The 16,929-nt window shown below is 27.2% G+C and overlaps 1 protein-coding gene and 1 pseudogene across 1 annotated transcript; both read right to left on the reverse strand.

The window, feature by feature from the left end:
* Window positions 1–8,592: 8,592 nt before the first annotated feature.
* LOC135130556 (protein crooked neck-like) lies at window positions 8,593–9,868 on the reverse strand (annotated as a pseudogene).
* Window positions 9,869–14,025: 4,157 nt separating this feature from the next.
* Window positions 14,026–16,245, reverse strand: LOC135130281 (protein crooked neck-like). The gene is made up of 2 exons (XM_064057640.1): window positions 16,120–16,245; window positions 14,026–16,063 (listed from the first exon to the last, which is right to left on the reverse strand). Exons 1-2 carry the CDS (start codon window positions 16,156–16,158, stop codon window positions 14,084–14,086), a joined length of 2,019 nt encoding a protein of 672 aa, XP_063913710.1. The 5' UTR covers window positions 16,159–16,245; the 3' UTR covers window positions 14,026–14,083.
* Between the last annotated feature and the right edge of the window lie 684 nt (window positions 16,246–16,929).

Here is a 16,929-nt window from a genome sequence, read left to right on the forward strand (position 1 = left end):
ACAGTCTTTACTAAAATGTATTTTTTATATTATAATTATTATTTTATATTTTTTGTTTTTTTAAATGTTATATGTAACAGTAATTTATAGTAAATATTGTGATTTTGTTCTTATTTCTTTTCTCAGTTAATGCTACAGTTTGTGATTTTTTCATGTTAATAATTTGTTACTTAAATAATAATTTATTTATTTAACAAAACCCAGTTACAGGAAACAGGAAATCAACTTTAATCTAAATGAGTGTGATTTTTTTTAGTGTCAATCTTTAGTTTTTTTCGAAATTCGATAATATGCGTAATCAAATCTAACCTTCCTTTCTCATAATCTAACGTCACATTACACAACGAATGATGTTTACATAAACGTCACACTATTGTTTAATGGTTCTTTAGTTTTTCGATTTTTGTTTCACAATTTTTCGAATTTTCAACTTTTAGATATTTTCATTTTTCGATTTTTCGTCTATTCGAGTTTTTAATTATATCTGAAAGTTGAAAAACAGCAAAATAGAAAATCTGAATAAGAAAAAACTCAAAAAACTGAAACTGAGAAATTTTAAAAATCGAAAAATCGGAAAACTAAAAAACCGAGTTCCTAAAAGATGAGAATCGAAAAGCTGGAAAATTTTGAAAATGAATGCATAATTAAAAAATCGATTTATTGAAAAAAATTACGAAAACGAAGAATTATAAGTTGAAAGCCCTAAAAATTGTAAATTGAAAATTGGAAACATTTAAAATCGAAAGATTAACAATCGAGAAATTGAAAAATCGAAGAAATTGCAAAATCGTAATATCGAGTATACGAAAAATTAAAAGATGGAAAAATGCAAAAATCGTGGAATTGAAAAATCACAAAATATCTAAAAGTTACAAAATCGAAAAACTGAGGAAATGAAAAATTGAAAACTGGAGAATTTTTTACTCAAAAAATCAAACAGGTTGAAAAACCGAAAAAGCGGAAAAATCGAGACCTGAACAAGCGATTTGTTAAAGAATTGAAAAAATTGTAAAATCTTAAAATCGAAGAAACGGAAAATTAAAACACCAAAAATTTAAAATTTGAAAAATCGAAAAATTAAAATCAAAATTGCAAATCAAAAAATTGAAGAAATGAAAATTAAAAAATTCAGAATTTGAAAAATAGAAAAAAATTGCAAAATCATGTTGAAAAAACGAAAAATTAAAAAAATCAAAATATTACAAATCGAAAGATTTTTTGTTTAATTCGAAAAACTGCAGGATAAAAATCGAAACCTAATCAACAAAAAAATGAAATAATTGAAAAATCAAAAAATTAATAATTGAGAAGTTGAAAAATTTGTGAAATGAAAAATCGAAAACTGGAAGAAATTAAAAAATCAAATGATTGAAAAACGAAAAAATTTGATTTTTTATTATTTTATACATTTCATACATTAGATTTGTTAATTATATTTGAAAGTTGAAAAATTGCAAAATAGAAAATCTGAAGAAAAAACTCAAAAAACTAATAAACTGAAGAATTGAAAAATTCAAAATTTAAAAAATCGACAGTCGCAAAATCGGGAAACTAAAAAATCGAGTTCTTGAAAAATAAAAATCAAGAAATTGTAAAATGAAAAGCTGGAAAATTGTGAAAATGAATAATTAAAAAATCGAGTTATTGAAAAAATTGCAAAATCGTAAAATTGAAGAAAACCAAGCCATGGGTCAACTTGGCCTGGAATGCTAATTTATATATATAAAATTGAAGAAAAATTCAAAATTTGAAAAATCGAAAAACAGAAAAATTAAACAATGAAAAAATGAAAACATCGAAAAGTTGAAAGATCAAAAAAAGAAAAATTAAAGCGCTAAAAATTGTAAATAGAAAATTGGAAACATTTAAAATCGAAAGATTAACAATCGGGAAATTAAAAAATCGAAAAACTGATTGAAATTGAAAAATTAAAAAATCGAAGAAATTGCAAAAGTTGAAAAAGCAATAATCGGGAAATTGAAAAATCGCAAAATATCTAAAAATTACAAAATCGAAAAATTGAGGAAGGAAAAAATTGATAAAACTGGAGGACTTCTAACTCGAAAAATTAAACAGGTTGAAAAACCGAAAAACTGAAATTAACGAATCAAAAAAATAGTAAAATCGTAAAATTGAAGAAACGGAAAATTCAAAATTTGAAAAATCGAAAAATTAAAATATCTAAAAATTGAAAAATGAAAAATTACGAATCGAAAAACTGAAGAATTGAAAAATCAAAAATTATAAATTGAGAAATTGAAAAATTTGTGAAATAAAAAATCAAAAAAATAAAAAAATCAAATGATTGAAAAGCGAAAAAATTTCAGTCGTAAACTGAATAAACAAAAATTTAAGGAATAAAAAATTCAAAAGATGAAAAATCGGACAATCAAATATCGGAAAACTGCAACTTTGAAAAATCGCTCAATTGAAAAATTCCAAAGTTCAAAATTCGAAAAATTGAAAAATCAAAAATCGAAAGACTTTAAATCAAAAACTCGAGAACTGGTAAACCGAAAAATTCAAAACTTTAAAAATCGAAAAATTCAAAAGATGAAAATTCGAAAAATTAAAATTCCTATGATTGAAATACGAAAAAATTTCAAACTCGTAAAACTGAAGAAACGAAAATTCAAATAATCGAAAATTAAAAAGTTGAAAATCGAACAATCAAAAATTCAAAAAACTGCTTATTGAAAAAAAAATTCAAAATCGAGATGCTAATGAAAGAAAAATTCTAAAGTAGAAAATTCCAAAAAAATCAGAAATCTAAAAACTGTAAAAATGAAAAATTGAAAAATGTTAAATCAAAAACTGAAGAAATTGTAAATCGAAAAATTCTAAACTCCAAAAATCGAAAAAAAAAATTGCAAAATCGTAACATTGAAGAAACGAAAAATTAAAAACCGAAAAATTGAAAATTAGAAAAATAAAAAAAAATACATATCTAGAAATCGAAAAATCAAAAATTACAAATCGAAAAATTGAAGAAATGAAAGTTAAAAAATTCAGAATTAAAAAATCGAAAAAATTGCAAAATTATATTGAAGAAACGAAAAATTGAAAAATCAAAATATTATAAATCGAAAAACTGAAACAAAAATTTAAAAGAAGCATCTAATAATCAAATATTTTAATTTTTTGTTTAAAAATCGAAAAACTATTAAAAAATGAGGAAATGAAAAATTTGTGAAATGAAAAGTCGAAAACTGGAAAAAATAAAAAATCCATTGATTGAAAAACGAAAAAAGTCGTAAAACTGAAGAAACGAAATTTCAATTTTAATCGAAAGTTAAAAAGTTGAAAAATCGAACAATCAAAAATCGAAAAACTGCGACATTGAGTAATCGATGAACTGAAAAATTCAAAAACTATTTTTAATGAAAAAAGATTAGGAAATTGTGAAAAAAGAAAAATTCCAAAGTTGAAAATTCGAAAAATAAAAAAATCAGAAATCGAAAAATTGAAATAATAAAAAATTGAAAAATGAATCAAAAACTTAAAAAATTGTAAATCGAAAAATTCAAATATCTAAACTTTGAAAAATAGAAAAATTACACAGTGAAACAGTGAAGAAACGAAAAATGAAGAAATTTTACGCTGAAACCTCGAAAAATTGAAAAATCAAAAAATCTACTCATTGAAAAATCGAAAAAAATTGCAAAATTGTAGTACTAAAGAAACAACGATTTAAAAAAAATGAGAAATACAAAAGTTAAAAAATTGAAAAAGCAAAAATTGCGAAACAGAAAAATCGCAAAGTGAAAAGAGAAACGAATTTTTGGGAATTTTTGTGAAAAGAGAAACAAAAAATTACACAAATGAAAAATTCAAAATTTGAAAAATCGAAAGACTGAGAAAATGAAAACGTTCATAAATCGAAAGATTATAAAATCGATTTATTGAAAAATCGAAGAAATTGCAAAATCGTAATATCGAATATACGAAAAATCAAAGAATGGAAAAATGAAGAGGTTGGAAAAGCAAAAATCGGGAAACTGAAAAATTTTAAAATATCTAAAATATACAAAATCGAAAAACTGAGGAAATGAAAAATTGAAAACTCGAGAACTTCTAACCCGAAAAATTAAAAAGCTTGAAAAACCCAAAAACTGGAAAAATCGAGACCTGAAAAAGCGGTTTATTACAGAATCGAAAAAATTGTAAAATCTGACAATGAAGAAACGGGAAATTAAAAAACCATAAAATTCAAAATTAGAAAAATCGAAATATTAAAATATCTAAAAATTGAAAAATCGAAAATTACAATACGAAAAATTGAAGAAATGAAAATTAAAAAATTCAGATTTTAAAAAATTGCAAAATCATATTGAAAAAACGAAAAATTGAAACTCATAAGCTGAAACGTCGAAAAATAGAAAAATTTAAAATTGTAAACTAGAAAAATTACAAATCGAACAATTGAAGAAACGAAAAATTGAAAAATCAAAAAATGATAAACCGAAAAATTGAAACAAAAATTTAAAACATCTAATTTTCAGATATTTTATATTTTTGTTTAAAAATCGTAAAACTAATAAATCAAAAAATGAAACACATGAAAAATCAAAAAATTAAAAATTGAGAAATTGAATAATTTGTGAAATGAAAAATCGAAAACTGGAAAAAATAAAAAAATCTAATGATTGAAAAACGAAAAAATTTCAAAGTCGTAAAACTGAAGAAACGAAAATCTAAATAATCAAAAATTAAAAAGTTGAAAAATAGAACAATCAAAAATGGAAAAACTGCGAGATTGAAAAATCGGTAGATTGAAAAATTCAAAAAACTCCTTACTGCAAAAAACTCCAAAATCGTGATACTGAAAAAAGAAAAATTCTAAACTTGAAAATTCGAAAAATTAAAAAATCAGAAATCGAAAAATTGAAATAAAAATTTGAAAAATGATAAATCAAAAATTCAAGAAATTGTAAATCGAAAAATGCAAAAGTTCAAAAATCGAAAAAATTGCAAAAGTTGAACATTCGAAAAATTAAAATATCTTAACTTAAAAATTACACAGTGAATCAGTGAAGAAACGAAAAATTAAAAACTTTTAAGCTGAAAACTCGAAAAATTGATAAATCAAAAAATCTAGTCATTGAAAAATGGAAAAAATGCAAAATTGTGCTACCAAAGAAACGATGAATTAAGAAAAAAACGAAAAATAAAAAAGTTAAAAAATCTGGAAACCGAAAAATCGCAAAATGAAAAGAGAAACGAAAAATTGAAAGTTGGGAACTCAAGAAACTTGCAAAATCGTAAAATTGAAGAAACGAAAAATAAAACAAACGAAAAATTCAAAATTAGAAAAAGCGAAAGACTGAAAATTGTAAAGCTCCTTCGCCTGTTCCTTCGGCATATGGTCCAAAGCATACTTATAAATTTTTAAATATCCAGATGTTTCATTTTCTCGATTTTTAATTGTTCAATTTTGTGATATTTCAGTATTACAGTTTTTCGATTTTAGGATTTTTCGATTTTCGTTTTAAAATTTTTCGATTTTTCATTTGTGAGATTTTTTACTGTTACTAACACAATTTTTTGTTTGTTCAATTTCTGATTTTTCATTTTTTTCTATTTTTCAGCCATTCGATTTTTTAATTATATCTAAAAGTTAAAAAATTGTAAAATAGAAAAACTAAAGAAGAAAAAAACTGAAAACTCGAAAAACTAAACTGAAAAATTAAAAAATTCATAATTTAAAAAATCGAAACATTTAAAAAATTAAAAGTTGAAAAATTGGGAAACTAAAAAACCAAGTTCCTGAAAAATTAAAAATCGAGAAATTGAAAAATCGAGAAGCTGCAAAATTGTGAAAATGAATAATTAAAAAATCGATTTATTGAAAAAATTGAAAAATCGTAAAACTGAAGAAAGGAAAAATTAAACAAACGAAAAATTCAAAATTTGAAAAATCGAAAGACTGAAAAATTAAAACATCGAAAAATTGAAAAATTAAAAAACGGAAATTTGAAAATTTAAAGTTCTAAAAATTGTAAATTGAAAATTGGAAGCATTTAAAAATTGAAAGATTAACAATCGAGAAATTGAAACATCAAAAAACTGCAAAATTGTGAAATTGGAAAATTATAAAACCTATTTATCGAAAAATTGGAAAAACTACAAAAACGTAATATCGAGTACACGAAAAATGCAAAAGTTTAAAAAGCAAAAATCGAGAAACTGAAAAATCACAAAATATCTAAAAGTTATAAAATCGAAAAATTGCGCATCGAAAAACTAAGGAAATGAAAAATTTAAATCTCGATAAGTTCTAACTCAAAAAATTAAAAAAGTTGAAAAACCGAACAACAGCATAAATCAAAACATGAAAAATTATACAAGCGGTATTAAAAGATCGAAAAAATTGTAAAGTCCTAAACTTGGGGAAACGGAAAATTCAAAATTTAAAAAATTGAAATGTTAAAATAACTAAAAATTGAAAAATCAAAAATTACAAAAAGAAAAACTGAAGAAATGAAATTTAAAAAAATTAGAATTGAAAAAAAAGAAAAAATTGCAAAATCATGTTGAAGAAACGAATAATTGATAAACTCAAAAACTGAAACGTCAAAAAGTAGAGAAAACGAAAAATTGAAAAATCGAAAAATTGAAAAATCAAAAAATTATAAATCGAAAAATGTTATTAATATTCTTTTAATTCGAAAATTTTGCAGGATAAAAATCGAAAAACTAATCAATCAAAAAATGGAATAATTGAAAAATCAAAAAAATAATAAAAATTTGGATACTGAAAAAATTGTGAAATGAAAAATTGAAAACTGGAAAAAATAAAAAAATCAAATGATTGAAAAACGAAAAAATTTGATTTTTTTTTTCAATTTTTTGTCTATTCAATTTTTTAACTATATCTGAAAGTTGAAAAATTGCAAAATAGAAAATCTGAAGAAGAAAAAACTCGAAAAACTAAAACCGAAAAATTGAAAAATTCAAAATTTAAAAAATCTAAAAATTAAACAGGTTGAAAAACTGAAAAACTGATATTAAAGAATCAAAAAAAGTGTAAAATCGTAAATTTGAAGAAACGGAAAATTCAAAATTTGAAAAATCGAAAAATCAAAAATTGCGGATCGAAAAACTGAAGAAATGAAAATTAAAAAATTCAGAATTTAAGAAAATTAATCAATAAAAAAATGGAATAATTGATAAATCAAAAATTAAAAATTGAGAAATTGAAATATTTGTGAAATGAAAAATCGAAAAATTGAAAAAATCAAATGATAGAAAAAAAATTTCAAAGTCGTAAAACTCAAGAGACGAAAATATAAGTTTTAATCGAAAGTTAAAAAGTTGAAAAATCGATAAATTGTAAAATTCAAAAAAGTATTTACTGAAAAAAACTACAAAATCGTGAAGAAAGAAAAATTCCAAAGTTGAAAATTCTAAAAATTAAACAATCTAAACTTTGAAAAATAGAAAAATTACACAGTGAAACAGTAAAGAAACGAAAAGTTAAAAAATCTAAACTTTGAAAAATAGAAAAATTACACAGTGAAACAGTGAAGAAACGAAAAATTAAAAAAATTTAAGCTGAAAACTCTAAAAATTGAAAAAGCAAAAGATCTACTCATTGAAAAATCGAAACTGAAGAAACGCAAATTTAAGTACATAATCGAAAATTAAAAAGCTGAAAAACCGAAACAATAAAAAATCGAAAACTGCGCTATTGAAAAATTTATAAATTGAAAAATAAAAAAATCTACTCATTGAAAAATAAAAAAATCTACTCATTGAAAAATAAAAAAAAATTGCAAAATTGTAATACTAAAGAAAGGACGATTTAAAAAAAATGAAAAATACAAAAGTTAAAAAATCAAAAAATCAAAAATCGGGAAACCGAAAAATCGCAAAATGAAAAGAGAAACGAAAAATTGAAAGTTGGGAACTCAAGAAACTTGCAAAATCGTAAAATTGAAGAAACGAAAAATAAAACAAACGAAAAATTCAAAATTAGAAAAAGCGAAAGACTGAAAAATTAAAATATCGAAAAATTGACAAATCAAAAAACGAAAAATTGGAAACATTTAAAAATCGAAAGATTGAAATATCGAATCGAGAAATGGAAATATCGAAAAACTGCAAAATTGTGAAATTAAGATTATAAAACTGATTTATTGAAAAATCGAAGAAATTGCAAAATCGTAGTATCGAGTATACAAAAAATGAAAAAATGGAAAAATGCAAAAGTTGAAAAAGCAAAAATCGAGAAACTGAAAAATCGCAAAATATCTAAAATATACAAAATCGAAAAACTGAGGAAATAAAAAAATTAAAACATGAGAACTTCTAACTCAAAAAATTAAACAAGCGGTTTAGTAACGAATCTAAAAAATTGTAAAATGGTAAAATTGAAGAATCGAAAAATTATTATAAATTATGGTCTGTAATTAAAAAATAAATACTCGAAAAATGCTCAGACCACAATATAAATAAACACGATGTATAGTGCTCGAATTTGCGTCAGTTTGAACTTGGCGCCGATATGCTTTTTTGCGATTGGTCGATTCATTCCGGAGCTTAAATTACTAACCAAACCGGACTTAAACTAGATATTTGACACCCCCAAATTTAATACACATTAAGAAAAAATATTTAATTTAACCAAACATACAAAACTCCTGGACAAACACAACACTTTACTCATCAGCTTCTGTTTCTTTCTGCTTCTTCCAATTTTTGGCGGCCGCCAGGAACTTAAGATTGGGTTTCCCAGCCTCATCCTCCGGAAATATATAATCGAAAATTTCTTCCCACCCTTGCTCCGCCCCCTCCTCATCCACAACCTTCTGTCTCTTCTTGATCCTTTTCGGCATTTTACTCTCGACTTTTTCTTTCGTGCTATCCGTCCCGTGCGAATTCTCAAAGTCCCGCCAATTTTCCAAAAGCAAAACCCTCGACTCCTTCTCCCCGTAATTCTTCAAACTGTCATTGGCGCGCTCGTACACCCGTCTCGCCAACGCAATATTTAAATTATCTTCAATCTGATTGTTCAATTCGAACTTGGCGTACGACAACCAGACTTTAACATGCGACGTTCTTTCCAGCAGTCTCTCATACAACTGTCGAGCATTGTCAGGTTCTTCTTGAGAAATCTCAAAGTCAATGTACGCTTTCCAGAGTAAGTCGGGCATGTCGAGTCTCGCTTGACCTATGGCGAGCTCATAAATGGCTCGTGCTCTATCCACATCCCCCAACAGAGTTTCAAGTTCGGCGAATTTCATCCAAGTGACGCAGTTTTCAGCCCCAAACTCCAGAAACTTCCCGTATAAAATGCGGCAGCGATCGAACTCGCGCAGTTGGATTTCTATGTCAATGTAACCCCGGAATAATTTGTCCCTGGGGCATTTTCCAATCGCCGTCCCTAGGATTTTTCGGACGGCTTTTATGTCCTTTTGGCGGATTTCGAACTGGGCAAACAGCAGCCAAATTTTCGAAAAAGTGAAAACTTTATGTGGCAACAAATCTAGACAAGCTTTATAGACTTGACGCGTTCTTTCATAGTCTATGGCGTCTAGTTCCTCAAAAAGGGCGTAGTTTATTCACAGATAAATGTATCTTCTTCAGTACTGTTTATTTTTGGTGGGGGGTACGTTCGCAATCGCTCTTTCATAAGTCTCGCGGGTTATTTCAACGTCACCTTCCCCCTCCACGAGTCTCAAATAGTCGAACCAAGCGTCGTAATTGGTCGGATTTTCAAGGATTTCTTGCTGGTACTGGAACTTACGTTTCGACACAATAACATCTTCAATCCCGACCTATCGCCATATTTTTTCTCATGAATGGTGTAAGCTTTGTAAAGCTCCTTCGCCTGTTCCTTCGGCATATGGTCCAAAGCATACTTATAAATTTTTAAATATCCAGATGTTTCATTTTCTCGATTTTTAATTGTTCAATTTTGCGATATTTCAGTATTACAGTTTTTCGATTTTAGGATTTTTCGATTTTCGTTTTAAAATTTTTCGATTTTTCATTTGTTAGATTTTCTACTGTTACTATCACAATTTTTTGTTTGTTCAATTTCTGATTTTTCATTTCTTTCTATTTTTCATCCATTCGATTTTTAATTATATCTAAAAGTTAAAAAATTGTAAAATAGAAAAACTAAAGAAGAAAAAAACTGAAAACTCGAAAAACTAAACTGAAAAATTGAAAAATTCAGAATTTAAAAAATCGAAACATTTAAAAAATTAAAAGTTGAAAAATTGGGAAACTAAAAAACCGAGTTCCTGAAAAATTAAAAATCGAGAAATTGAAAAATCGAGAAGCTGCAAAATTATGAAAATGAATAATTAAAAAATCGATTTATTGAAAAAATTGAAAAATCGTAAAACTGAAGAAAGGAAAAATTAAACAAACGAAAAATTCAAAATTTGAAAAATCGAAAGACTGAAAAATTAAAACATCGAAAAATTGAAAAATTAAAAAACGGAAATTTGAAAATTTAAAGTTCTAAAAATTGTAAATTGAAAATTGGAAGCATTTAAAAATTGAAAGATTAACAATCGAGAAATTGAAACATCAAAAAACTGCAAAATTGTGAAATTGGAAAATTATAAAACCTATTTATCGAAAAATTGGAAAAACTACAAAAACGTAATATCGAGTACACGAAAAATGCAAAAGTTTAAAAAGCAAAAATCGAGAAACTGAAAAATCACAAAATATCTAAAAGTTATAAAATCGAAAAATTGCGCATCGAAAAACTAAGGAAATGAAAAATTTAAATCTCGATAAGTTCTAACTCAAAAAATTAAAAAAGTTGAAAAACCGAACAACAGGATAAATCAAAACATGAAAAATTATACAAGCGGTATTAAAAGATCGAAAAAATTGTAAAGTCCTAAACTTGGGGAAACGGAAAATTAAAAAACCCAAAAATTCAAAATTTAAAAAATTGAAATGTTAAAATAACTAAAAATTGAAAAATCAAAAATTACAAAAAGAAAAACTGAAGAAATGAAATTTAAAAAAATTACAATTGAAAAAAAGAAAAAATTGCAAAATCATGTTGAAGAAACGAATAACTGATAAACTCAAAAACTGAAACGTCAAAAAGTAGAGAAAACGAAAAACTGAAAAATTGAAAAATTGAAAAATCAAAAAATTATAAATCGAAAAATGTTATTAATATTCTTTTAATTCGAAAATTTTGCAGGATAAAAATCGAAAAACTAATCAATCAAAAAATGGAATAATTGAAAAATCAAAAAAATTATAAAAATTTGGATATTGAAAAATTTGTGAAATGAAAAATTGAAAACTGGAAAAAATAAAAAAATCAAATGATTGAAAAACGAAAAAATTTGATTTTTTTTTTTCAATTTTTTGTCTATTCGATTTTTTAACTATATCTGAAAGTTGAAAAATTGCAAAATAGAAAATCTGAAGAAGAAAAAACTCGAAAAACTAAAACCGAAAAATTGAAAAATTCAAAATTTAAAAAATCTAAAAATTAAACAGGTTGAAAAACTGAAAAACTGATATTAAAGAATCAAAAAAAGTGTAAAATCGTAAATTTGAAGAAACGGAAAATTCAAAATTTGAAAAATCGAAAAATCAAAAATTGCGGATCGAAAAACTGAAGAAATGAAAATTAAAAAATTCAGAATTTAAGAAAATTAATCAATAAAAAAATGGAATAATTGATAAATCAAAAATTAAAAATTGAGAAATTGAAATATTTGTGAAATGAAAAATCGAAAAAATGAAAAAATCAAATGATAGAAAAACGAAAAAATTTCAAAGTCGTAAAACTCAAGAGACGAAAATATAAGTTTTAATCGAAAGTTAAAAAGTTGAAAAATCGATAAATTGTAAAATTCAAAAAACTACTTACTGAAAAAAACTACAAAATCGTGAAGAAAGAAAAATTCTAAAGTTGAAAATTCTAAAAATTAACAATCTAAACTTTGAAAAATAGAAAAATTACACAGTGAAACAGTAAAGAAACGAAAAATTAAAAAATCTAAACTTTGAAAAATAGAAAAATTACACAGTGAAACAGTGAAGAAACGAAAAATTAAAAAAATTTAAGCTGAAAACTCTAAAAATTGAAAAAGCAAAAGATCTACTCATTGAAAAATCGAAACTGAAGAAACGCAAATTTAAGTACATAATCGAAAATTAAAAAGCTGAAAAACCGAAACAATAAAAAATCGAAAACTGCGCTATTGAAAAATTTATAAATTGAAAAATAAAAAAATCTACTCATTGAAAAATAAAAAAAAAATTGCAAAATTGTAATACTAAAGAAAGGACGATTTAAAAAAAATGAAAAATACAAAAGTTAAAAAATCAAAAAATCAAAAATCGGGAAACCGAAAAATCGCAAAATGAAAAGAGAAACGAAAAATTGAAAGTTGGGAACTCAAGAAACTTGCAAAATCGTAAAATTGAAGAAACGAAAAATAAAACAAACGAAAAATTCAAAATTAGAAAAAGCGAAAGACTGAAAAATTAAAATATCGAAAAATTGACAAATCAAAAACGAAAAATTGGAAACATTTATTAAAAATCGAAAGATTGAAATATCGAATCGAGAAATGGAAATATCGAAAAACTGCAAAATTGTGAAATTAAGATTATAAAACTGATCTATTGAAAAATCGAAGAAATTGCAAAATCGTAGTATCGAGTATACAAAAAATGAAAAAATGGAAAAATGCAAAAGTTGAAAAAGCAAAAATCGAGAAACTGAAAAATCGCAAAATATCTAAAATATACAAAATCGAAAAACTGAGGAAATAAAAAAATTAAAACATGAGAACTTCTAACTCAAAAAATTAAACAAGCGGTTTAGTAACGAATCTAAAAAATTGTAAAATCGTAAAATTGAAGAATCGAAAAATTAAAATATCTAAAAATTAAAAAATCAAAGATTACAAATTGAAAAATTGAAGAAATGAAAATTAAAAAATTCACAATTTAAATATAGAAAAATTTTGAATTGTAGACAAGAAAAATTACAAATCGAACAATTCAAGAAACGAAAAATTGAAAAATCAAAAATGGAAACAAACGTTTAAAACATCTACTAATTTTCAGTTATTTTATTTATTTGTTTGAAAATCGAAAAAATTAATAAATCAAAAACTGAAACAACTGAAAAATCAAAAAATTAATAATTGGGCAATTGAAAAATTTGTGAAATGAAAAATCGAAAACTGAAAAAAAATACAATGATTGAAAAACGAAAAAATTTCAAGTCGTAAAACTTACGAAACGAAAATCTAAATAATCAAAAATTAAAAAGTTGAAAAATGGAACAATCAAAAATCGAAAAACTGCGAGACTGAAAAATAGATAAACTGAAAAATTCAAAAAACCACTTACTGAAAAAAAATGCAAAATTGTGATACTGAAGAAAGAAAAATTCCAAAGTTGAAAATGCGGAACATTAAAAAATCAGAAATCGAAAAACTGAAATATAATAAAAAATTGAAAAATGTTGACTCAAAAGTACAAGAAATTGTAAATCGAAAAATTCAAAACTCCAAACATCGAAAAAATTGCAAAAGTTGAAAATCCGAAAAATTAAAATATCTAAACTTTGAAAAATAAAAAAATTACAGAGTGAATTAGTGAAGAAACGAAAAATTGAAAAATCAAAAGATCTACTCATTGAAAAATCGAAAAAATCCAAAATTGTGGTACTGAAGAAACGACGAATTAAAAAAAAAAGAAAAATAAAAAAGTTAAAAAATCGGGAAACCGAAAAATCGCAAAATGAAAATCGAAACGAAAAATTTAAAGTTGAGAACTTTTATATTATCTTACAGTATGTATGCACTACTGACTTTATGGTCTGTAATTAAAAAATAAATATTCGAAAAATGCTCAGACCACAATATAAATAAACACGATGTATAGTGTTCGAATTTGCGTCAGTTTGAACTTGGCGCCGATATGCTTTTTTGCGATTGGTCGATTCATTCCGGAGCTTAAATTACTAACCAAACCGGACTTAAACTAGATATTTGACACCCCCAAATTTAATACACATTAAGAAAAAATATTTAATTTAACCAAACATACAAAACTCCTTGACAAACACAACACTTTATTCATCAGCTTCTGTTTCTTTCTGCTTCTTCCAATTTTTGGCGGCCGCCAGGAACTTAAGATTGGGTTTCCCAGCCTCATCCTCCGGAAATATATAATCGAAAATTTCTTCCCACCCTTGCTCAGCCCCCTCCTCATCCACAACCTTCTGTCTCTTCTTGATCCTTTTCGGCATTTTACTCTCGACTTTTTCTTTCGTGCTATCCGTCCCGTGCGAATTCTCAAAGTCCCGCCAATTTTCCAAAAGCAAAACCCTCGACTCCTTCTCCCCGTAATTCTTCAAACTGTCATTAGCGCGCTCGTACACCCGTCTCGCCAACGCAATATTTAAATTATCTTCAATCTGATTGTTCAATTCGAACTTGGCGTACGACAACCAGACTTTAACATGCGACGTTCTTTCCAGCAGTCTCTCATACAACTGTCGAGCATTGTCAGGTTCTTCTTGAGAAATCTCAAAATCTATGTACGCTTTCCAGAGCAACTCGGGCATGTCGAGTCTCGCTTGACCTATGGCGAGCTCATAAATGGCTCGTGCTCTATCCACATCCCCCAACAGAGTTTCAAGTTCGGCGAATTTCATCCAAGTGACGCAGTTTTCAGCCCCAAACTCCAGAAACTTCCCGTATAAAATGCGGCAGCGATCGAACTCGCGCAGTTGGATTTCTATGTCAATGTAACCCCTGAATAATTTGTCCCTCGGGCATTTTCCAATCGCCGTCCCTAGGATTTTTCGAGCGGCTTTTATGTCCTTTTGGCGGATTTCGAACTGGGCAAACAGCAGCCAAATTTTCGAAAAAGTGAAAACTTTATGTGGCAACAAATCTAGACAGGCTTTATAGACTTGACGCGTTCTTTCATAGTCTATGGCGTCTAGTTCCTCAAAAAGGGCGTAGTTTATCCACAGATAAATGTATCTTCTCCAGTACTGTTTATTTTTGGTGGGGGGTACGTTCGCAATCGCTCTTTCATAAGTCTCGCGGGTTATTTCAACGTCACCTTCCCCCTCCACGAGTCTCAAATAGTCGAACCAAGCGTCGTAATTGGTCGGATTCTCAAGGATTTCTTGCTCGTACTGGAACTTACGTTTCGACACAATAACATCCTCAATCCCCGACCGATCGCCATACTTTTTCTCATGAATGGTGTAAGCTTTGTAAAGCTCCTTAGCCTGTTCCTTCGGCATATGGTCCAAAGCATACTTATAAATAATCCTCGCTCTATCATGCTCCTTCTGATTCTCCTCAAACCTCGCAAACGCTATATACAACTTCTCATCCAAGTGATCGTCTCCGTAAAAATGCACAGCTCTTTCAAAAATCTGTCTCGCTGAATTAATAAACCCGTGATTCTCCTCAAACCTCGCGTACTTAATCCAGTGCTTAACCTCTGGGTGCGTAATCACGAACCTCTCATAAATCTCCCTGGCTCTATCAATCTCTTTATACCGCAGCTCGAAATTAATATAAGTTTGCCAGGCTTGCTCATCCGGCTGCCACTCCATCCAGCGCTCGAACACCGCTCTGGCCCCAGCCACATTCTCCAACATCTCTTCCATGTAGGTGTATTTGTACCAGAACTGGTTTATTCTCGGAAGAATCGTGACCGCTCTGTCCCACAAATTCCGGGCATGGTTCACCTGCCGGTTCCGCATTTCCATTTCCGTGTATTTCAGCCATATTGTCACGTTTCTGTGGTCTATGTCCAAGGCGCGTTCGTAGATGGAGCGCGCTCTTTGAATTTCCTTCTGGGATTCCTCCCAGTGGGCGTATTTGATCCAGTTGGAGATGACCGTGCGGTTTTTGCGGATGTTGTCTTCGAATTGTTTGCGTCTGCGGAGTTGGTAGTCTGCGAGTTCGGCCGGGTCGGAGATTTTTTGTTTCGGGGGCGGCGGGAGGATTTCCAAGTCACGTTCTTTCGCCTCGCGGAGGAGCTGCTCGGCGGTGATTTGGATTTCCGCGGGGGCTTTGTTTTTAACCTATGATATAAAATGATTTAGTGACGTTGTAGAAGGATACTTTTGTTCTTACTTACCTTTGCCACTTTGGGCATTTTTTGAGGCTTCGTTTCCATTCTGATATTCAAGTTTAACGATAATTAGAACAGCAGAAACAACAAAATGTTCATGTAAACATCATTTGTTCGTTTAATTTGAGGTTAGTTTTAGATTATGGAAAAGTGAGGTTAGGTTTGATTACGTATTGAATTGATTCAGGGAAGGGGCCATACGCCGAATATCGATAGTTCATCGAATTTCGAAAGAAAATAATCCTAAAAACTAACATCAGAGAAAAAAAATTAAAAATTGAAAACCACGAAAATGAAAAATTTAAAATTTAAAATGGGAAAATTTATGAGAAATTGCAAAGGTGAGAGAAAACTGATAAATCGAAAAACGAAAAATCCTAAAATCGAAAAACTGTAACACCGAAATATCAAAATATTGATGAATTAAAAATGTAACATCAGATAACTAAGAATGAAAATATCTAGAGGCTGAAAATATGAAAAACTGAATTAAATGAAAACTTAAAGTATCTATAAACTAAAAAATCGACAAATAAAATGCATAATTGAAAATTCGAAATATCGAGAAATTAAAAACCGGAAAAAACAGAAAAATCGCAAAATTATATAGCTGAAGAAACGAAAAATTGAAAATCTTCAAAATTGAGAAGTTGAAAATCTGAAAAAGCGAAAAATTAAAGACCGACAAACTGAAAAATCAATATCTGAAAAAAATGAAAACTGTAAAACCAACATTGAAAAAACGAAAAATCGTAAAATTGCAAAACTGTAATAAACGAAAACTTAAAATATTTAAAAATTTTTAAATCTGAAATT

This window comes from Zophobas morio, unplaced genomic scaffold (assembly GCF_036711695.1).
Source record: "Zophobas morio isolate AGI-343-1 ecotype UQ-CSIRO unplaced genomic scaffold, CSIRO_AGI_Zmor_V1 ptg000017l, whole genome shotgun sequence".
Classification (NCBI taxonomy): domain Eukaryota; kingdom Metazoa; phylum Arthropoda; class Insecta; order Coleoptera; family Tenebrionidae; genus Zophobas; species Zophobas morio.

Coding starts and splice junctions, on each gene's coding strand:
- LOC135130281 (XM_064057640.1), bottom strand. CDS start 16,158: ATGGAAACGAAGCCTCAAAAAATGCCCAAAGTGGCAAAG. Junction 16,064..16,119: donor AAATGCCCAAAGTGGCAAAG/GTAAGTAAGAAC, acceptor TTTATATCATAG/GTTAAAAACAAAGCCCCCGC.